Genomic DNA, 21,876 nt, shown 5'->3' with positions numbered 1-21,876 from the left:
CATGCTATTTTCAAGATTCTCTCTTTGTCGTTCAACAATTTGATTACTAAAGTGTCTTGGTGTGAGTCTCTATGACTTGATCCTTGGAGTTCATTGAACTTCTTGGAGTTGTAGGTTCATATCTTTCATCAAATTTGGTAAGTTTTTAACAGTAGTTTTTCAAATATTCATTTTGCCCTTCCCTCTCTTCGAGACTACTATAATGCACACATGGGGCCCACTTAGGATGGGATCCCAGAGGTCCCTTGGTCTCTGTTCACTGTTCTTCATTCTTTTCTCTTTCTGCTCTTCACACTAGTTTCAATAATCCTACCCCAACTTCACTTTCTTTCTCTTCCCTGCTCAAACCTGCTATTGAACCCTCTAATGAATTTTTCATTTTAGTTAATGTACTTTTCAGTATGAGACTTTGCTTGCTTTTAATAGTTTCTCCTTATTGATATTCTCATTTTGTTCATACATTATTTTTTGGATTTCCTTTACTTCCATGTGCATGTTTTCCTTGAGCTCTTTTAGCATTTTTAAGACAATTCTCTTCAAGTCGTTTTCTAATAATTCTGATGTCTGAAGTTCTTCAGGGATGGTTTCTATCAACTAATTTTGTTCCTTTGAGTGGACCATACTTTCCTGCTTTTAAAATTTTCCTTGTGATTTTGTTGTTGCTGTTGTTGAAAGCTGGCTGTGATGGTTCTGATTCTGTATGTGTGTGTGTGGATATTTCTGTTGGGGGAATGACAGCTTGGCGCTGCCGACTCTGCTATGCAGCTGACAACCTACCCTCTTCTTTGGCTTCACTGATCTTTTCCATTACACCTAAGTTCTGTACTTCATTAACTTTTGTTCCCATCATCAATTGCTACACCCCTTTGCTGTTAGTTTTTGTGGTAAGCTGAGTAAGATGGCGACTACTTATTCCCAAAACAGAATATGTACCTGACGTGATACCAGAAAAGTTGTAGGTGTAATAAACTCAAGGACTGAGGACAGCAGGATTGTCCTGGGTGGAAACATGACTATCAGTGGATGGAATGTGGAGGTGGGACCCAGAAAACTGGGGTCTCTCAATTTACACCCAGATGTTTCACAGTAACAGAGATCTGCTTACCCACATGGGAAACCTCACAGTTAGAGCAAACGTGCTTCTATCCCGACTGAAAAGTCCATCAATCAGAGCTGGCCTGGGAGCCGGTGAAATTGCCCGCCCAGCCCCGCCCAGCCCCTGCAAGGGCAAGGGGAGGATCCCTGAGTCCAACGTGTAAACACCACAGCCAACCAGGGGCCCGGATCCCCATGAGGTCACGGATGCCCCCTGAGACCCCAGGTTGGGGCGTGTTCACAGGTTGTGAGGCCCCGAGGCTGAGCTGTACCCAGGCTGTCCCCACAGCACCTGTCTCTGATCTCATCATGGGCTCTGGGGACCCAGTGTGGCCCAGGGTGACCAGAGGGCCCAGGACCCCTAGAAAGCCCTGCACGGCCAGCAGGAGAGCATTTAGGTATCAGGAATGTAGTCATGATTTGATTTTCTCAGGAAGAAGGAAGAGGCTCCCCGGGTGGACGGGACCTCCCTGAATCACAGCGCTGATTTATTCCTACTTGTTCCTAACGGTGTCCCAATGAGAACCAGGCAAGGAGCCCAGAACCCGTGGCAGAGCACCAGAAGCCCAGCGGCCACCCCAAGCAGCTATGAGGCCCCGAAACGTTCTGGCCCAGTTGCCGCTGGCCTCTGTCATCAGCCCGGCCTGGAGCACGTCCAGCCAGCTGGGTGGACACCACACAGCCAAAGTCAGGGCCAGGGTCTTGCCAACAGGCACCCTCGACAGGACTCATCAGTCCCCCGGGCAGCACCCACTCGGGAGCCGTCCCGCCCTAGGAGGGGGCCCAGACGGGCAGGGGGTGAGCCTCCGTGTTGAACACGTAAGTGTCCAAGCTGAGCAGGTCTGGGTCGTCGGAGAAGAGCAGATACAGGTACTTGAGCGTCTCCCCCAGAAAGAAGCTCTCCATCTTGTCCCTGGGCTGGGGATTGCGGGGGTCCTGGACGTTGCTGATGGAAGAATAGCCGCCCGAGGGGACCTGCACGAGAGCCGAGGCCACAGCGTCACGATGCAGGCTCAGCCCTTTCAAGGGCTGCAGGCTAGAGGCACGCTCCCGAGCCCCCTGCCCCACCGCAGCACACACGGCCCCCCAGGGCAGGGTCTGGGGCGGTGAGGACCCCAAGGCCCACAAGGGGACTGGCCGCCCCGGAGGTCAGCCGTGGTTCCTCCAGGGACTCCCTGGGCAATGCCAGCAGCCTGCAAGTGACCAGATGGAAAGTGCGACCTCCAGAACCTGTACAGGTCTTGCAAAAGCCCTGAGGTCACCCGAGGGGTGTACAACCCAGCACCTCACGTGCCACAGGGCAAAGATCAAGTCTCAGCTCTGCTGGGGTGGGCAGCGGGCCCTGGGCAGGGCGGGACCTTCTCTGAGCCATGGCCCCGGCTGTACGATGGGCGGCTGAGCCTGAGCACAGCGGGGGTGGTGGTGGTCATGGCACCCGTCCTGGGGAGCAGCGGCCCAGAAGTCACCTCCGGGTGGGAAAGTGCTGCCCAGGCCACACAGACAACCCAGGAGGGACACGCTCTGGGCACCTCGGGCCACTGCAGGGACCCTCCCCACACAGGCTGGCCCCCCGAGACAGGAAGGAGGGATGCCCTGGCCCCCGGGTCATATACGCCTCGAGGGCAGTGCTGGGCCAGGGTGCGGCCTCCCCCATCCAGCCCACTTGGCAGGTGACGGTGAGGAGCTGGGGACGAGGACCAGGCGGCGGCGGGCCCTCACCCTCGTGTACGTGTTGAAGCTGCGCAGGATCTCCCAGCCCCAGTCCTGGTACTTGCGGTCGCCCGTGAGGCGGTACAGGTAGAACAAGCTCTCCACCGTCTCGGGTCGCAGCAGGTTGTGTCTGTCGGCCGCCTGGGGAGGAACGCGGGCTCAGGATCAGCCTTGCCACGCCCCTGCCCCGGCGCGCCGGGCCCCAAGGCCCCAGCATGGCTCACCTTGACCTGCACGTCCTTACGGGACTTCTGGGGGTGCAGGTTGAAGTGCACGATTTCGGGGCTCAGCCCCGTCTCCATCTGACGGTTCATCTGGTAGCAGGTGTCCATGAGTGCCCGGGCCAGCTCCATGTGGTCGGCAGGCAGGCCGTGGTGGGCGCCCAGAGCTAGCGTCCCTGGCAGGAAGCACACCAGGTGGTCCTGGAATCAGAGGGTCACCTCACCACCGTGGACCTGCGGCCTCACGGGTTCCACACGGGTCCAGCGTTATCAGGCCTCCCAGGTTCCCAGGAGCCAACAGGCCTGAGTGCCGGCAGGGCTCCAACAGGGGACTGAACTGCGGGCTACACACCGGGGGCCCCACGCGCGCAGGGCAGAAGCTGCTAGAAGGACCACACCTCCCGGGGAGCACATGCTGACCCGGGCCTCCCTCATCTCCTGCCCCAGACGGCCGACGGAGCACCAGCTGCAGGAGGACAGGGGGAGGGGGAGCTGGGGGCGGGGCTCCCCGGGCATGGAAGGCGGGGCTTGGAGCAGGGGAGGGGCCCCGGCACCACACAGACCTCAGCTCCCCCTGTCACGAGCCAGCAGATGTCAAGGACAAAGGGTGGAGCGCCAAGACCCCACTAGGCCGCGTCAGACCACGCTCGTGCTCACCATCTTGGCGCTGAAGCGGCCGTGGGCGAGTTCCCCCACGAAGGTCAGCTTGCCGGGCTCAGATCTGTGCAGCAGGTGCTTTTTGATTCCCTCCACGGCTTCGAGGTAGTCTTCCAGCAGCCTGTGCAGACCAGCGGGGCCCGTGTGCTCGGGCCAGGCGGGCGCACGGCCCCCGTGCTCCGGGAAAGGGCACGACCCTGAGCTCCCGTCCCCATTCTCGCGGCTGCCCTGTCTGGGGTGGCGCCCCGCCAGTCTCTGCGTGGAGGCCCGTGCCAGCCCCGTGGGCTTCTGCCCCCGCCCCTCACCAGGGCCCGTGCCTCCCCACCAGCCCCAAGGGGCCACCAGAGACCAGTCTCTGCCGAGCCCCTGGCCCCGACGCGCCCACCCCAGTTCTCTGAACCAGCCCGCGGGCTCCCCAGTTGGTGACACCCTCGTCTCGCCCGTGGGTGATGGCCTGGAGCTGCCCCTGCCCGATTCTGGGTCACTGTCACCCCTGGGCCCGAGACTTGAAGCGATCCCAGCACCCTCGTGAGGGTTCATCTCTATTTTCCAAGCTGGACGAGGAGCTAGCGCTGCTCCCCGGGAAAGCGTGCGTTTTCAGGGTCAGGGCACTGAGCTCGAGGAGGCCCAGGCGGCCCTGGCCGCCTGCCGCGGGAGCGGACGGGCAGAGGGGCGGCCACAGGCCCGAGGAAGACCCCGGCTGCCCGGCACTGGCGGGCCGTGGACCCCGGCGGCCGGCCGGGTCCTGGCTCTGCACACAGGCTGTGAGGAGACACCTGCCCCGCGGAGGGGCCCGGCCCTGGCTGGCGCGGCTGCCGGTTCCCCCCACCCCGAGAGCTGGGGCCCGCCCCGAGGGCAGAGAAACGGGCCTCACTGTGTCTCCTTCTTCCCACCCTGGATCCACTGCTTCAGCAGGTACTCGTAGTAGCTGTTGGCCCTGGCGCCCAGGGTGAACATGCCCAGGTGGGTGAAGAGCCCGCTGTTGGTGTTGATGAACATGGGCACCAGCCCGTCCTTCCCGCGCAGGGAGTGCACGCGCCTGGTCACCTCCTCCACGGCCTCCTGGGGCAGAGGAGGGCAGGGCAGTGAGCAGGGCGGGCTGCAGAGAGGGCTGCGCTCCTTGGACGCTGCCGCCCCGATGGGCCCGACCACAGGGCTGAACCCGCCCTCGCCACGGTTCTCAGCCCCCTCCTGGGGACAGTGTCTGAAGGCCACAGCTGGGGCCCTGGACCACCTGCCCAGGATGGCTGTGTGCTCCCGCTTCCTGCAGGGGAGCCAGGCACGTCTGCTTCCGAGCCCGGGGTTGCTGCTGATGGTAACAACTGCCCCCAGGTCCTCAGCCACCTGGAGAAACTCCTATTCACTCTTCACGACCCAACCAACCTGGGCTCCCCGGAGCTCACCTGTCCGGCCCGGGCGGCACATGTGTCTGTGTCCCCACAGCTCGGTGTACATTTTCTCAAAGCCCTCAGGACCCAACACACACACTCGTGTCAATTCATACACTTCCCTGGGGTGAGCTGCTTGATTCCTCTTTGATCTCTTGCAACTGCCAAGACATGGCAACATGGGTGCCTGGCAAGTGACTCTTACGAGCCAGTGGCTCATTTCAGGCAGAAGTGCAGAACCGCCCTCATGTGTGCGGGAACCTCATATGAATGGTGTGTGTCCCCTTCCATCGCTGACGCGCGCTCGCTGTCCTAGGGCGGCACCTCAGAGGCCGCAGCTCAGCACAGGGACTGGAATTCAACAGAATGCAGCCCACGTCCCACCTGCTCAGGTGCCGTCTGTTCTCTCTGCTCAGATGGCAGCGTCCCCGGAACATTCAAGGGAGGCACTTGGGCACCAAAGAAGGCTTTGGTGAACAGAAGTTCACAACCAGAGGCGGCTTCCCGCCACACGCGGGGGGGACCATGCGCACACACGGGGCTGCCGCGCAGGGGAACACGTGTCCACGGCTTCACCACACGTCCCGTCAGTGTCGACACCCACGGCTCTGCCCCCCATTTCTAACCCCACACGGTCGCCCCGTGTCCCCACTCCGGGCTCTCCTGTCCTCCCTGGGGGCTCCAGCACCGAGAGCAGAGGGTCCTGGCGGGGACCCAGACTCAGTTCTCCTGCCGTGGAATGGGAACAGGACAGACTGACCCCTCAAGGGGCGACATGAGGACCGCAGCCCCCAGGCCCCTGACTGCCCGGACACAGGCGGGAAACGAGCCTCCCGCACACACATTCCTGGGCGGCTGCAGCGCCGGACACGGGACGACAGCCGCCAAGGAGCCCCACGTCGTCAGCAAAGCTCCAAGGGGTGCCTGACCCCGAGACCCGCGCGTCCTTGCACCTGGGTGTCCAAGGCTGAGCAGCGCTCGGAGGGACAGCAGGAGCCCCCCACCGCCCCGCCGCTCCTGTGCGTGTCCACACGCCCCCTCCCTCAGAGTGCCTGGGGGAGGCCCGAGAGGGCGCAGGCGGGACCTTACCTGGACTGTTCCTCGTCCTGAGGGCCTGCGGGGAAGGCCTGGCGGGGGCCTCTGCCTTTCTCAGAGGCAGCTGGGTGCCCTGCTCCGGTTCGGTCCCTGTGCCCCTCCGGCTGGAGCGGGAGGAGGGAGAGAACTCAGACCCCGGGCAGAGGTGCTGACGCCCCGAGGTCGAGGTCGAGGTCACAGCCTAGCTGGGCTCAGACTCGGCCTCCACGCGGGGGGGCCCTGCCCCGCCCTCCCACCCCCCACGGGGCACACGCTGTCTGCGAGGAACAGGAACGAGAAGGCCATTACGCGTCAGGCTGGTTCTCTTTGTTGTTCAGGGAAAGAAACACCACAGAGACCGCCTGGCGGCCTCTGCGCCCCCATTCAGCCCATGCCTGCTGCTCCCGGTACCTGACGCGGCTTCCCTGCGCGTCGTCTTCCTGGGGAGTCTCGCCCACCGCCTCTGCCCTCCTCTGGGCCTCATCCTGCCTCCTGTCCTTGGCGTCTCCATCGGGGGCTCTAATCTGCAGGTTGGGGGGTCCCCGTCGGAAATGCCTTGGAGGCTTCTGGACAGAAACGAGAAGAGATGAGAGTCACTCGGGAAATGATTCCATCGTCCGTCTGGGACGCTGCCGCCCGTCTGACGCGGCCCCACGCAGGGAGCGCTGTGGACTCGCGGAGCGGCTGCAATTCCCACAGGAAATTACTTTCATTTTTCCTACGACAGGCAGCTCTGGGAGGAGCCCCTTACTCGCCAGCTCCTGGCCCTGACTACCCGGATGGAGGCTCCGCCAATGGGCGAGTGTCACCCTGGACAGCGGGTTAAGCCCCTGGCGGGGACGTTTCCGGGTGTCAGACCCTAAGGGTAGCAGGGCCGGCAGGGTGAGAGCCAGCACGGCCCCACGGATGGAGCCGCAGACGGTACTGTCGCGGGTCCGCGCCCGGACTCCCCAGCTTCATCCTCGGAAGGGTGTGGCAGAGGTGGCCGGTCAGTGACAGAGCGCTGCGGGGAGGGCGGCGCCCCTCCTGGCTCCCAGCCAGCCCTCAACAGTGCGCGTGACTGGCAACTCCTCCAGGACGTGAGGACGCTGACGTGTGAATGGAAAAGTCTCTGCTTTTCAGCATCCGTGGAAACCTTGCTGGAGGATCCCGGAAGACATTCTCCTTCCAAGGAATCAAACCCCACCAAGCTGGGCCCCCCGGGTCAAGAGCGCAGGTCTGGCCGAAACAAAGCTGCATCGCTCAAACAGGTCCTGGGGACGAGTGCTGGCGTCTGAGCGGAAGAGAAGGTCCGAGCGGCCTTCAGGTGCACAGGGGCCCCAGGACTTGTGCCAGAGGAGACACGGGTGTTCAGCCCTTCACGTCCAGCCCCTCACGTCCAGCCCCTCCTAGACACCAAAGACGGGGTCGTGGACGCTGAGGTGTGGGAAGGTGTCTCTCAGTGGGGAATGTGCCGCGTTCTGCTTTCACAGGACTCTGAAGGTCAACAGGCAAAAGAGCAGCCACAGAAGTGGAAGAAACGATGCTCATGGTTGCAAAGGGAGAAATTCCCTCTTTTACCCACAGACCCTCCAGGAGGACACGGGGAGAACGGCCGCCTGTCTCTCCCCGGGGCAGCCCTGCAGGGGTGTGAGGCCGGCACCTGTCCCAGGATCCTCTCCCTGGGGGGCCCTCGGCGCACGTGGACCGACACCCCAACCCACAGTGGAGGGTGTCCCCAGGTGCAGAGCGCCCTGGGTTCTCCAAGGCCGTGCCCCCTGGAGCCACCGCCCTTTGCAGGGGACTTTCCTTGGCTCTCTGGCTGCCCAGACTGCCCTCTAGTCTCCACGTCCTCCCCCCGCCCCACCTCCCCACCCCGCCCCGGAAGGCGCCCCAGGACGAGGCCTCGCCCCTCCCTCCCCCTCTCTGCGTACTCCCAACCCTCTCCCCCAGGCCCCGACTGACGCTCGGGCCCCCAGCAACTCGGTCTGGGCAGGTCCAGAGCGGAGCGCCCGCCTGAGCGTCCCCCGCCAGTAGCTCCCAGAGTAAAGGGATGAGTCTCATTCACACCTACCAAGGATCCGGCACAGCAGATGCACAAAGAAGGTGAAAGACAGAATGGCCCTCCTCCTTTCCCCCATCTCCTTCATCCAACCAGCCCAGAGTAAGGAGTGTGAGGTTAGAACCTCAAACAAATGGGAAGAAACAGGATCCTTCCCAGTCTGTCTGAAACAGCACGTACTGTTCTGAAGTGCTGCTGGCACGGGCCCGGGTTACAACTCCACGGATAGTTTATTCAAAGTACCTGAGGGGACGCCCCCGCGAAGGTTTCCGGGTTCTCAGCTGCTCTCCGAGGAGCTGGCAAGACGAGTGGATTTGCGGGTCTCATCTTCGGCCCTTCTGCCGACCTGCTGCCCACGGCTAAACAAGAGAATCTACTTTATCTCAAATTGGCCACAAGGCCCGGAGGACATTGAATGTGCACTCGAGACGGCGTGCACACAGCTATGACTCCGTGTACGAGGACGCGGTGGGGCCTCCGAAGAGGGCGGTTCAAGCAGTTCCAGAACGGCCACAGGGAATCACACCTTTTCCAAAGCACCTGGCAGTTTCTGCCCTTATCCCCACCCACATCCCTGTTACTCTGCCTTTATGTTTTCCGTTTCGGGAAGGGCACGAGGTGGCCCCCGGGCCATTTACTGGAGCACACCGACAGCGGCTCTTTAGCTTTCCTCCTCAAAGAAGCCATCCTAGAGCAATTCAGAAGGGACCCTGCCCCTCCTCGCTGGCACCCTGCCCGGCCCTGCCCAGCTCCCGGTAGCGCGTGTTAGGAAATTCACGCAAGGCGTTCAGACTCAGCATTCAGCCTCGGGACCTGAATCTCACTGTGAGACAGAGAGGGTGAGATGCCGGTCCTCACAGCAGACACTTGGGAAACAGTCACACAACCTCAAATCAACAGCCACCTCCCAGCCGGGGCGTGGGAACACTCTAGGCTTCTCTGTATTTCCACTTCCTGCCAATGTGGTAACGTCTATGCCTCCTGCAGCTGCGAGATCGCGCTGCTGCCGCTTAGCCCGCCCTCAGGAACCCCCACGGATCACTGCGGAATCGTGGAGCTGGTACCTTTCCACTCGTCGGCCACACTGATGTAGGACAGGAGGCCGCAGAGCATCAGGAACGCCAGCAGGAAGAGGACCACGTTCCGCTGTAACCTCGACAGCTGCTTCCATTTCTGAGACAGACAGACAGTGACACTTTTTACTGAAAAGAGCACAGCTGGAAATCTCTCCCACTGTGACACACTCCGTGGGGACGACGAGGAATTCCGGAGGCCCGGCCTGGGATCTGCTGCTTTTGAACTGGAGGAAGTTGCCTCTCGGCAGGGGCCGCAGGCTGGGATGATATGCTGCAGACGACACACCGCAGGGGCCCACGTTCGAGGAGAATGCAAACCCACGCGGAGACCGTTTCTGGCTCACACGTGGGCAGCGCGGAAAGACCGGCAGCCCGCGTGTGCTGGCTCAGGCTCCGCCGGCCTCGCCTCGGCCCTGCAGCCCGGGACCCTGGGAGCCGCGCCGCCAGCTGCGCTCATGCCTTCCGCCCCTCCATATGTACAAGTTCCTGGGTGGCATTAAAGAACTCCTGAAAAAAAAAAAGGTCCAACTGGGAATTTCCTGGCAGTCCAGTGGTTAGGACTCCACTCTTCCAGTGCAGAGGGCATGGGTTCGATCCCTGGTCGGGGAACTAAGATCCTGCATGCTGCCTGGTTCGGCCAAAAAAAAAAAAAAAAAAGACCTCCTGAAAGGCAGGTTCAGAACAAACTGAAGAGGACAAACTGACTATGGTAGTTGCCCCGGGATACTCCTGACCCACCAGGCCTTGTAATATGACCACAGTGACCGCAGCAGGCACATTTAGAATTTTTTCTTTTTTAAAAATTTATTTCATTTATTTATTTTTGGCTGCGTTTGGGTGTTCGTTGCTGCGCGTGGTCTTTCTCTAGTTGTGGCGAGTGGGGGTTACTCTTTGTTGCGGTGCACGGGCTTCTCATTGCAGTGGCTTCTCTTGTTGCGGAGCACGGGCTCTAGGCGCGCAGATTTCAGTAGTTGTGGCACACGGGCTCTAGAGCACAGACTCAGTAGTTGTGGCGCACGGGCTTAGTTGCTTCGCGGCATGTGGGATCTTCCTGGACCAGGGCTCGAACCCGTGTCCCCTGCACTGGCAGGCAGATTCTTAACCACTGAGCCACCAGGGAAGCCCCCAGCAGGCACATTTATTGAAGTGAGGTCAAGTTCAATGTTCACAACTTAAGTTCGGGATCAGTGATGTGAAAGAAACTTAAGAACCACAAGGGACCTGTTGCAGGGTCTGTCTGGGGAAAAGGCATAAGAGTTTTGTTTTTCCTTAATTTTTATGAGACCATGAGAGTCAGAAATTACAGGATGAAGGTAAGGAAGATCATATTAATTGTTTTGGGGGGTTTTTTCCCTCCTTTGGTCTCCTATCAGTGGCTGGACAAAAACCTCCTGATTCTAGGCAGAAGTAAAAGAAAAGCAGCATTTGGGACATACACCCGAATCAGAGGAAGAAGTCCTTATAAAGTTTTAAATGGTGACGGGGGCAAAGTTTATCCAAAGGAAATGGGTTTGAGAAGAAACCTTCTGAATGTCTTAGCTCAAGAGGCCAGCTTGAGGAAGGACAGACGACTGAAGACATGAGAAAGCAGACAGGCAGACAAAGCATTAGGTAGCTGATGTCAGCGGCCAGAAAAAAAAAAAATCCACCTAATGAAAATGCAAATCTAATCAGATAACCAAAACCCCACTGAGGGAGTTATTCCTAGAAACCCACACACACACTCAATGCTGAGGGTGTCAATGAAATACCAGAGTTCAGTTCAGCGTGAACTTACTTCCCATTCAAGGGCAGGTGGCCCCTCGGACAGACAGAGGCACAGGGGGTCTCAGATGGGCCCACCGTTACCGAGCCCAGGGTCCCAGTCCAAGGTCCTTGTGCCAAAGCCCACCACAGACAACTGCGGTTAACACGGTGGGATCATTACTCCAGGCACCGCGGGGACTTGGCGGGGGGGGGGGCTCGGGAGGAGGATGCCAGGAAGAAACCGTTAGGGGAGCGGAGCTCTGGTCGGGGGTCTGGGGAGGGTCTTGCTCTAGACCGGACGCCGGCGGAGGGTGGCGGCGAGCCTGACTGGGGTCGTGCGCGGTGCCAGAGCGGCCTCTGCGCTCAGCGGGAGTGGGAGCGCCCCGCCTCGTCTCCTCTCCTCACGGTCTCAGATGCCCGTGTCCGAGGCTGGGTCCCGGGCGTCCCGTCCCGGGGAGGCTGTCGCGGCCCGGCTGTCACACGCCAAGACTCGGGCCCGGCGCCGCCGGACGCTCACCCGCCAGCACCAGCAGTGCCGCCAGCCGCCGCCATCCGGGCTCCGGCCCGGGCTCAGAGTCAGCGCCAAGGCGCCCCCAGGCGGGGCGGGCCGCGGACACGTGAAAGCGAGCGGGCACTGGCGGCGTCAGGAGGCCGGGCTCCCGCAGATGCAGAGCGCTCGGCGGGCCGGACGCCCCCACGCGTCTATCGCGCAGCAGTCAACGACCAACCTTCGCGGGCGCAGCGCGCGTGCGCAGAAACGGGACCTGCCGCGCTCGGCGGCGGCGCTCTTCTGCGCATGCGCCGGCCGTTCCCTAGCTGGGCGGTGGCCAAGGCAACAGGAGGAGCTGGCTTCCGGTCGAGCAGGTCTCCCTAGGATCCGCGGCTTTGCGTCCAGTTGCGCCCCGGTCCGGCTCCCCGAGACCCTGTGAGCGGTAGGGGTCGGCCACGCCTTCTCGGTTGGCTCTAACCCTGAGCAGGTGTCCCACCGCTCCGCCACGTCGGCGGGGAGCTCCTGTGCCCCGAACCCCAGGTCTCGACCCGGGGGCCTGCCCGGGGGCCTGGAGGGGCTGGGGCCTGGGGGGCCGGGCTCAGCGAGGACGGAGGGCCCGCCGTAGGGTCAGCGGCAGGCGGGCTCTTGGGGTCTTCATCCATTGGACCTGTGAAAAGTAATAAAGGGAACCCTCACTAAACTGCAGTCAGGAGGCCAGAAGGGGGAGCTCTCACACCCTACCGCGCAGCCTTAATTGCAGACCCAACATGAAGGTTACTACTTACTACCCAGCAGGAGGAAGGAAGATTTTGCCCCCAGCAACAGCCCAGCCAATGAGAGACCATCACAGTGCAGCCAATGAAAAGCCACTACACTTCCAACTCCCAGTTTCTTCCAATGGATTCTTTGTTTAGAACAGCCCCTCGCAACTCCCACTTCTCCCCTATAAAAGAGTCTCCTCTCCTTTGTTCTCTGCACGTGCTTGTGCTTCACCTTAGGTTGCTTGTTCTGTTTTCCAATTCTTTACTGTTCCTGAATAAACCCATGTTGCTGGTAAAATAATTGACTGTTATCTTGCTCCAGGTCAACAGTCAATTACGAACTACAACAGAAGAATCATAACAGGGAAGAATCGTCTATCACAGGCCCCAACAGGAAAAGATGTACATTGCATCTTGTACAAGAAATCAACTACCTCAGCAACTTAGCCAATGAGAAACCATCCTCACCCTGAACTCTCACTTTTTTCCAAATGGCTTTCATAAAAAACAAACCAAAAAACAACAACAGCAACAAAAAACAAAACCCACACAAACCTCTCAACTTCCTCATTTTTCTCTGTAAAATAACCATTCGTCTCCTTTGTTTGTTGGACTTACCTACGGCTTTTGCTATAGCCTGATTGTCCCAAATCGCAATTCCTCTGATGTTCCCAAATAAATCCACTTTTGCTCATTCTTAAGGTCAACAGACTCGATAGTCTTCAGGATGTACTAAAGATCACTGCACTGGGACTTCCCTGGTGGTCCAGTGGTTAAGACTCCTCGCTCCCAATGCAGGGGGCCAGGTTCGATCCCTGGTCAGGGACCTAGATCCTGCATGCATGCTGCAACTAACAGCCTGCATGCCACAACTAAAAGATCCTGCAAGCTGCAAAGAAGATCCCATGTGCAGCAACTAAGAGCTGGCACAGCCAAATAAATAAATAAATAAATATTTTTTTTAAAGAAGAAGAAAAGACTTAAAAAAAATAAAGATCACTGCACTTTGCTGTGAGCATATTTCCCCTCAATAAACAAGGCAAAGCAGTTCTGTACTGCCCAGGATTGCTCAGCTCACGGCCCTACCCAGTGTTCTCTGCTGGCGAACCTCAAACTTGGCCCCTCCCTAGGGCTTTCCAGGCCCCAACTGCCCACTCCCTCCGTGGGGAGCCCACTGCTTCCTGCTTTCTCAGCTGTGACATTTCTGGGCCTCAGGAGGGCTCCCCAGCACGTGAACCTACTGCTCAGCACCTAGGCTTGTCTGAACCTGCTCCAGAAAGATCTTCCTCCCCTCCTGCCCCTTCCCTTCTAGGGGTCATCCCTGGGGTCTGTTCGGGTCTTCTCCCACACACAGCTGTGCTGGCAGTTCCAGCGATGTCCTCATGCACCCCTCCCTGCACAATGAGTTACTAGGGAAACGGTGGCATCTGGAGGATGCATGTGCAGGAGGGTGAGTCACAGGCTGTCAAACCTGAGGGCGCAGGAGCCCCCCACCCCCGAGACCTGGTTCAAAGGGCATGTTCTGGGCCCGCCCTCAGGGTGCCAGACCCACTAGGTCACCTCGGGCTCCCCTGAGACCCGGGGAAAGAGCCAGACGGAGCATGGGGGAGATCCCTGGGTAGTCCAGAGCGGGGTCAGCACAGCCTGTGGGCTCTTGTTCCCACAGGGCCCAGCAGGCTGCAGCCCCTGGATGGACGCAGCCCTGGGAACAGCCGGTGCTGCTCCCACACGTGTTGGTCAGTCACTGCAGTCACCAGGCCGGGCTGCATCACAGCACCTCGTGTTTATTGGAAATCCCCACATTCTGTGGAAAATCGAGGGTCTGCCATCTTTCAACTCAATTGCTTCACTAGCGGCCGTCTGGGTTAGAGATGGTGGGGGCGTGTGGCCCTCAAGGGAGCAGGAGGGAGGCCCTTGTGGCGAAAGGACCCACTGACCGGGCTGCCCCTGAGTGCAAAGCGGGCACAGGGAGCCTTTTTGTGTGAGAAAGGACTCAGCACAAGCAGGGTCTCCTGGTCACAGTGTCCTAGCATCACGGAAGATGCAAACATTGCAGGAAACTTGGTGCAGGGTACCCCGGACCCCTCTGTGCTATGTGTGAAACTTCACGTGAAAATAAAAAGGTTTTTCGAAAGCGAGCTGCTTCAACAGTTTACCCAACTAACTCTACTTGTGTAGAAAAAAGGTTGCTGGGTGTCCTGGTGTGGCAGTGAGGAGCCCCTGGGCCGTGGCGGGAGCCTCAACCTCGGCCTCCCCCTTGGTGACCCTCCTCTGCCCCAGGCCCTCTGCTTGCCTGTGGAGCAGCGGGGAGAAGGAAACTAAGGCACAAGGTTCGATTCTGAGGCTTGAAAAGCGTGGCAGTGCCTGGATGGATGCAGAGTCGTCCTGTGGGCCTTGGGCGTGGCCCTGACCCCGCCATCACACCCAGGTCGGGAGGCGTGGACGCAGCCACCGTCCACTCCAAGTCTCTGGAGGGATCACCGCCTCTGGACCCACCGCCGGACAGCAGCCTTCCCGGGGGAGAGCATGGCTGCGCACGGACTGCGGAGCGGCAAGGGGGCAGGCGGCCGCGGCTGAGCAGCGGGCTGCACTTCATGATGCTCTTCACATCAGCAGGAAGAGGCAGGTGCCGCTGTGCTGCTCTCCAGACGGGAAAGTGGGCACTGGGACCCCGAGCAGCCACGCCAGGGGCAAGAGACCAGAGCCAGCTGGTTTCTCCCTGCCTCGGCCAGGCTGCGGGGGTGCAGCAAGGGGGCCGTGGCCCCGAATACGGAGGCTGCGCCCCCCACCCCTCCCCAGAGAGCAGGGGCGGAGCGTGAGCCCCGGGATCTGTCAGAAGCTACCGGCAGGCTGGGCGGGGACGGCGCTCCCCTCCTGGTTAAACTCCAGACTAATCGACCACCACGGGAGCCTCCAGCATCGGCATCGGTCCCACTGGTTCCTGGGGGCTGAGGCCTCGGGCGGAACTCCAGAGAACTCAGTGCCAGGCGTGCAGGCCAAGCTTCCGGAGAGCCACCCCGACCTGCTGTCGGTCTCAGCCGGGCGCGGAAGGGGGCTGGGCTGCGGCCCCCAGGTTCAGCTGCCAGGGAGGGAGGGGCAGCCGCTGCAAACTTGTCGCCCTGTGAGAGGAGGACACCGTCCTCATCTCTGCAGAAAAGCGCGGGGCGGCTGCTTCTCCTCCTCACCATGCAGGTTCGCCTGGGGCCGAGGAGCCACCACGCCGTCCTGCCCCGTCCTGTCCCATCAGGTCTCAGCTCAGACAGGCCGGTGCGGCTCTCAGCCGATGCCGCCACACCTCCCTCGGGCCCCCCATCAGCCTCCTCTGAGCCCCACTGCACAAGGTCCTGAGTCCCTCTGCCTGCGGTCCGGACCCCACAGCAGGAGCAAAGCCAGAGAGGCCGAGTGGGCCCACAGCAGGCCTGGGGTCACTTGGGTCCAGGGGACCGGGTGGCGGGACAGTTCCCACCCTCGTGGAGTGAACCAGCGTGCTTACTTCTGTGGCCCACGTTCTGCAGCCAGAAACTCAGAGCAGCCTGCTTTCCTCCTTGGAGCCCAGGCCGGGGCTGCGTCCTCAGCCTTGGGGACCCCGGGGCTGGCAGGTCTAGGAGGGAGTCAGGCCTGCAGTTTCCTGGCCGTGTCCATGTCCAGGATGAGCAGGACCCGAACTCTTGCCCTCTGGTGGCAGCCACGCCAGTGCCCATGGGTAGTGTGACCTGGTGGACAGTCATTGTTACTATGCTGATTGCCACAGTGACAGCCCTGGGACAGTGTGAGGGCCTCCAGAGGGCTTCCCAAATGGTTAGCCTTCCCCACTCAACCCTAGCCTGGCCTGGGCCATCCCAGCACCAGACAGGCCAGGCCTGGGCAGACAGTGGGGGTCATGCTCACAAGGGACAGTCTTTTTTTTTTTAAAGCCAGGACTAGGTTTTGTTTTTTTGTTGTTTTTTAAATAAATTTGTTTATTTATTTTTTGCTGTGTTGGGTCTTTGTTGCTGCATCCGGTCTTTCTCTAGGTGCGGTGAGCGGGGGCTACTCTTTGTTGTGGTGCGTGGGCTTCTCATTGCGGTGGCTTCTCTTCTTGCAGAGCACAGGCTCTAGGTGCTTGGGCTCAGTAGTTGTGGCTCGCGGGCTCTAGAGCGCAGGCTCAGTAGTTGTGGCACACGGGCTTAGTTGCTCCACAGCATGTGGCATCTTCCCGGACCAGGGCTCGAACCGGCGTTCCCTGCATTGACAGGCAGATTCTTAACCACTGGGCCACCAGGGAAGTCCCAAGGGACAGTCTTGGGAGTGCGGTGGGTGACTCCCCTTCCCCCTGTTGCCTGCGGTGGGCGCTGGCTCTGCTGCTCTGGCCCCCCACCATGCCCTGGAGTGTACACTGGGGAAAAGGTGGCCCTTCTGTCCTCTGGTACTGGCACCCCTGGAGCCCCTCTCTCTCCATGAGGAACCAGTGAAGGGACTGGCCTGAGGGAGAGGGGAGGGGGGTCCCAGTTGAGACCGTTTGCTGTGCCATAAAACAAGTCTACATAAATTTAAAATGTTTGAAGTCATGCAACGTATTTTTTTTAACCACAATTGAGCTAAATTAGAAATAAAAAGAAGAAAGATTTTGGAAATCCAAAAATACTAGGGAAATTAAAACAGCACACTTCTAAATAAACCAAGGTTCAAAGAAGAAATCAAAAAGAAAATTGGAAAATATTTTGAACTGAATGAAAACAAAAAATCAAAATTTATAGGATGCAGTTAAAGCAGAGCTTAGGGGGAAATGTATAACTGTAAACATTTATATTAGAATAGATAACAGATCTCAACATTTAAAACCTAAGTTGGGGCTTCCCTTGCGGTCCAGTGGTTAAGAATCCACCTTCCAATTCAGGGGACGCGGGTTTGATCCCTGGTCAGGGAACTAAGATCCCATGTGCTGCAGGGCAACTAAGCCAGCGCGCCTCAACTAGAGACCACATGTGATACAACGAAGACCCAACGCAGCCAAATAAATAAATAAATATTTTTTTAAAAAACCCTAAATTTCTACCTTAAGGAGCTAGGGAAAAAAGGATCAAACTAAATCGAAAGCAAGCAAAAAATAAAACTTAGCGAAATCAGTGAAATAGAAAGCAGAAAATTAACAGAGAAAATCAATGAAACAGCAAGTTGTTTCTTTGGGAAGATCAACAAACATTTAGCTAGACTGATCAAGAAAAAATAAAATCAGGAGTAAAAGAAGGGACATCACAACTGACCTTACAGAAACCAAAGGGATTATCAGGGAATAGTATGAACAACTTTATGTCAATAACTCAAAGTTTAGAAAAAATGGAAAAATTCCTAAAAAGATACAGGTTACCAAAACTGATGCAAGAAGAAATAGAAAATATGAATATACCATAAGGAAATTGGACTAGTAATTTTAAACCCTCCCCCCTCCGAAAAGAAGCCCAAGCCCAGGTGGTTTTGCTGGTGAATTCTACCAAACATTTAAAGAAGAATTAACACCAATCCTTCACAAACTCTTCCAGAAAGTAGGAGAGGAGTAAACACTTCCCACCTCATTCTATGAGGCCAATATTAACCTAAAACCAAAACTAGACAGAGGCATCACAAGAAAACTACAGACCAATATCCTCCATTAATATAAATGCAAAAATTCTCTACAAAATATTAGCAAACAGAATTCAGCAACATATGGAAAGGACTGTACATTATGATCATTTATTTCAGGAATATGAGTTTAACATCCAAAAATTTATTAGTGTTATACACCATATTAACATAATAAAGAACCAAGGGACTTCCCTGGAGGTCCAGTGGCTAAGACTCCACACTTCCAATGTGGGGGGCCCAGGTTCGATCCCTGGTCAGGGAACTAGATCCCACATGCTGCAACTAAGAGTTCGCATCTGCAACAAAGATCCCGCACGCAGCAGCTAAGACCCGGCACAGACAAATAAATAATTTTTAAAAAGCACCCAAACCACATGATTATTTCAATAAATGTAGAAAAAAAGCATTTGAAAAAATCCAGTACCTATTCACAATAAATATTCTCAACAAATTAGGGATAGAAGAGAATTTCCTCAGCTGCTAAGGGCACCTATGAAACCCTATAGCTATCATCGTACTTGGTGGTGAAGACCAAATGCTCTCCCTCTGAGGTTGGGAACGAGGCACAGATGGCTGCTCTTACCATTTCAGTCTTGGGACTAGAGGTTCTATCTAGTTCACTCACCCAAGAAAAGAAACCAAAGGCATCCAGACTGGGAAAGAAGGGAAACTGTCTACTAACAGACAACATGATCTACAAAACGCTCAGGAGTCAACAACAAGCAAAAAACCTACTAGAACTAATAAGGTATAAGATCAATACTCAAAAGTCAATTTTATTTCTACATATTACTGACGAACAGGCCAAAAATAAAAGTAAGAAAGCAAGGGCTTCCCTGGTGGCGCAGTGGTTGAGAATCTGCCTGCCAATGCAGGGGACACGGGTTCGAGCCCTGGTCTGGGAGGATCCCACATGCCACGGAGCAACTAGGCCCGTGAGCCACAACTACTGAGCCTGCGCGTCTGGAGCCTGTGCTCCGCAACAAGAGAGGCCGCGACAGTGAGAGGCCCGCGCACCCCGATGAAGAGTGGCCCCCGCTCGCCGCAACTAGAGAAAGCCCTCGCACAGGAACGAAGACCCAACACAGCCAAAAAATAAATAAATTAAAAAAAAAAAAAGACAGCAATTTCATTCAAAATTGCAGACAAAAGAATAAAATACTTGGGAATAAATTTAACGAAATAAGTGCAAGCTTATGTACCTTAAAATCCACGAAACATTGCTGATGGTAAAGATGATCTAAATAAATGGATTGAAAGACTCAATTTTGTTAAGACTGAAGTTGTCTTTTTTTTAAATAAATTGATTGATTGATTGATTTGATTTTTGGCTGTGTTGGGTCTTCGTTGCTGCGCGCGGGTTTTCTCTAGTTGTGGCGAGCAGGGGCTACTCTTTGCTGCGGTGTGCAGGCTTCTCATTGCGGTGGCTTCTCTTGTTGTGGAGCATGGGCTTTAGGTGCGCGGGCTCAGTAGCTGTGGCACACGGACTTATTTGCTCTGTGGCATGTGGGATCTCCCCGGACCAGAGATCAAACCCGCATCCCCTGTGTTGGCAGGCAGATTCTCAGCCACTGCGCCACCAGGAAAGTCCCAAGACTGCAGTTGTCTTAATAATTGATCTATGAATTCATTGCAATCTCTATCAAATCTTAGCAGAAATTGACAAGTTGATCCTAAAATGTATATGTAATTACAAAGGACCCAGAAGAGCCAAAACAATCTTGAAAAAGAACGAAGTTGGAGGAGTAACACTAGTTGATTTCAAAACTTAATGCAAAGCTACAGTAACCAGGACAGTGTGGTCCTGGCATGACAACAGACATATAGATCAATGGAACAGAATTCAGATTCTAAAAACAAACGCTTATGCTTATGGTCAACTGATGTTCTACAAAGGTAGAAAGAAAATTCAATGGGAAAGGATAGCTTTTTTTTCAACAAATGGTGCTGGGTCAATTGGATACCTAGATATAAATGAATGAATTTACACCTTGCCTCATACCATATAAAAAATTAACTCAAAATGGATCATAGACCTAAATGCGAGAACCAAAACTACAAAACTCTTGGAAGAAAACATAAAATAAAATCTTCGCGGCTTTAGGTTAGGCAAAGATGTTTTAGATATACCAGAGCACGATCAACAACAAAAAATCTGATAATTGGACTTCATCAAAATTTAAAACTCTTGCGCTTTAAAGACAACATTAAGAAAATGAAAAAACATGTCACAGACTTGGAGAAAATATTTACAAAACATATATCTGATAATATGGTTAATATGGGCAACAGATTTGAAGAGACATTTCTCCAAAGAAAGTATACAAAAGGCCAATAAGCACATGAAAAGATGTTAAACCTAATCAGTCATTAAGGGAAATGCTCATTAAAACCACAATGAGGGGAGCTTCTCTGGTGGCTCAGTGGTTAAGAATCCGCAGGGGACACAGGTTTGAGCCCTGGTCCAGGAAGATCCCACATGCCGTGAAGCAACTAAGCCCGTGCGCCACAACTACTGAGCCTGCGCCCTAGAGCCCGCGAGCCACAACCACCGAAGCCCACACGCCTAGAGCCCGTGCTCCGCAACAAGAGAAGCCACAGCAATGAGAAGCCTGCGCACCGCAACGAAGAGTAGCCCCCGCTCGCCGCAACTAGAGAAAGCCCACGCACAGCAACGAAGACCCAACGCAGCCAAAAATATATAAAATAATTAATTAATTTTAAAAAACCACAATGAGAAACATTTACATTTATTAAAACACTACACCCAAAACAGAAAAATACACAATTTCCTCTAGTGCTCATAGAATATTCACCAAGAAAAACCATATTATGGACCATAAAGTATGTCTCAGTGTATTTAAGATCATACAACATATGTTCTCTGACCATACTGAAGTTAAAGTACAAATTGATAGCATAAATACAAGCAGAAAATCTCCAAATATTTGAAAATTAAACAACAGGCTTCTAAATAACCCATAAATCAGAGAAGAAATTACAAGGAAAATTAGAAAAAATATGTAACTGAACAAAACCAAAAACACAACGTATCAAAATTTGTAGGGTTAAAAGCTTAGTGGGAACTTTATAAGAAAACAAAAGTTTTGATTCCTTGATTCCTCCTGGACCCCACCTTTCCATTCTCAGTGGTAGTACTGCCATTCCCTCAGTTGCTCTGGAGTTATTTGTGACTCCTCACTTTCTCGTCCCACGTCTTGTCACCTCTACACCTCCTGCCTGGCACACGAATTATCCCAGTAACTTCCTGGTTGGTCACACCCCTCCTCCCTTGTTACCCACATAGCAGTTGGGTGGTCCTTTCTAAAAGGTCAATTGAACAGTGTCACTCTCCCGGTCTAATCCCTCCAATCTCATTAGAATAAAGCTGGGGCCCTCTACACAGCCAGCCCCGTCCCACAGGACCTGGCCCACGACCCCTCTGGCCTCCTTCCTGTCTCCCCCTCCCTCCCTCTGCTCCATGCCCTTGCACCCCCCCTCCCTGGAACACCCTTTCCTCAGATATTTGCATGGCTTGCTCTCTCATTTCATTCAGAAAAAAAGCAACCTGAATTGATTACTTAGTCATCTATTGATTCACACAGCCATAAACATTCAGTATCTCTCACAGTTTCCACGGTCAGGAATTTGGAGCAGCCTGACAGGGTGGCTCAGGCTTGGGGTCTCTCATGAGGTGACAGTCAAGACATCAGCCAGGGCTGTCATCCCTTGAAGGCTCGAAGGGGGCCGGAGGGCCCCTGCAGTTTCCAGGGTGGTTCACTCCCATAGCTGGCAAGTTGGTGCTGGCCACTGGCAGGGGGCCATTGACAAAGAGTTCCTCTCCACACTGGCCTCCCCCAGAGCAGGTGACTCAGGAAGGACAGTGCCAGAGGGAAGCTGTTCCTTCTAGACCTCACCTCAGAAGTCACACACTGCCACTTCCGCCACGTTCCACTCAGTAGAAGTGTCATTCGGTCCATCCACATTCAAGGAGAGAGGAACTGGGCTCCCCT

General features: G+C 55.8%; 1 protein-coding gene across 1 annotated transcript; it reads right to left on the bottom strand.

Moving 5' to 3' along the window:
• Nucleotides 1-1,375: 1,375 nt before the first annotated feature.
• On the bottom strand, nucleotides 1,376-11,806 carry LOC133098122 (endoplasmic reticulum mannosyl-oligosaccharide 1,2-alpha-mannosidase-like). The gene is made up of 14 exons (XM_061200820.1): nucleotides 11,737-11,806; nucleotides 11,526-11,642; nucleotides 11,414-11,481; nucleotides 11,190-11,335; nucleotides 9,251-9,597; nucleotides 8,430-8,545; nucleotides 6,557-6,711; nucleotides 6,161-6,270; nucleotides 5,605-5,800; nucleotides 4,558-4,947; nucleotides 3,684-3,804; nucleotides 3,030-3,227; nucleotides 2,815-2,946; nucleotides 1,376-2,070 (listed from the first exon to the last, which is right to left on the bottom strand). Exons 1-14 carry the CDS (start codon nucleotides 11,804-11,806, stop codon nucleotides 1,867-1,869), a joined length of 2,370 nt encoding a protein of 789 aa, XP_061056803.1. The 3' UTR covers nucleotides 1,376-1,866.
• Nucleotides 11,807-21,876: the final 10,070 nt, after the last annotated feature.

Source organism: Eubalaena glacialis, chromosome 9 (assembly GCF_028564815.1).
Source record: "Eubalaena glacialis isolate mEubGla1 chromosome 9, mEubGla1.1.hap2.+ XY, whole genome shotgun sequence".
Classification (NCBI taxonomy): Eukaryota; Metazoa; Chordata; class Mammalia; order Artiodactyla; family Balaenidae; genus Eubalaena; species Eubalaena glacialis.
Note: the sequence above shows the minus strand (reverse complement) of the source record. Positions and strands in the feature narration are given on the sequence as shown.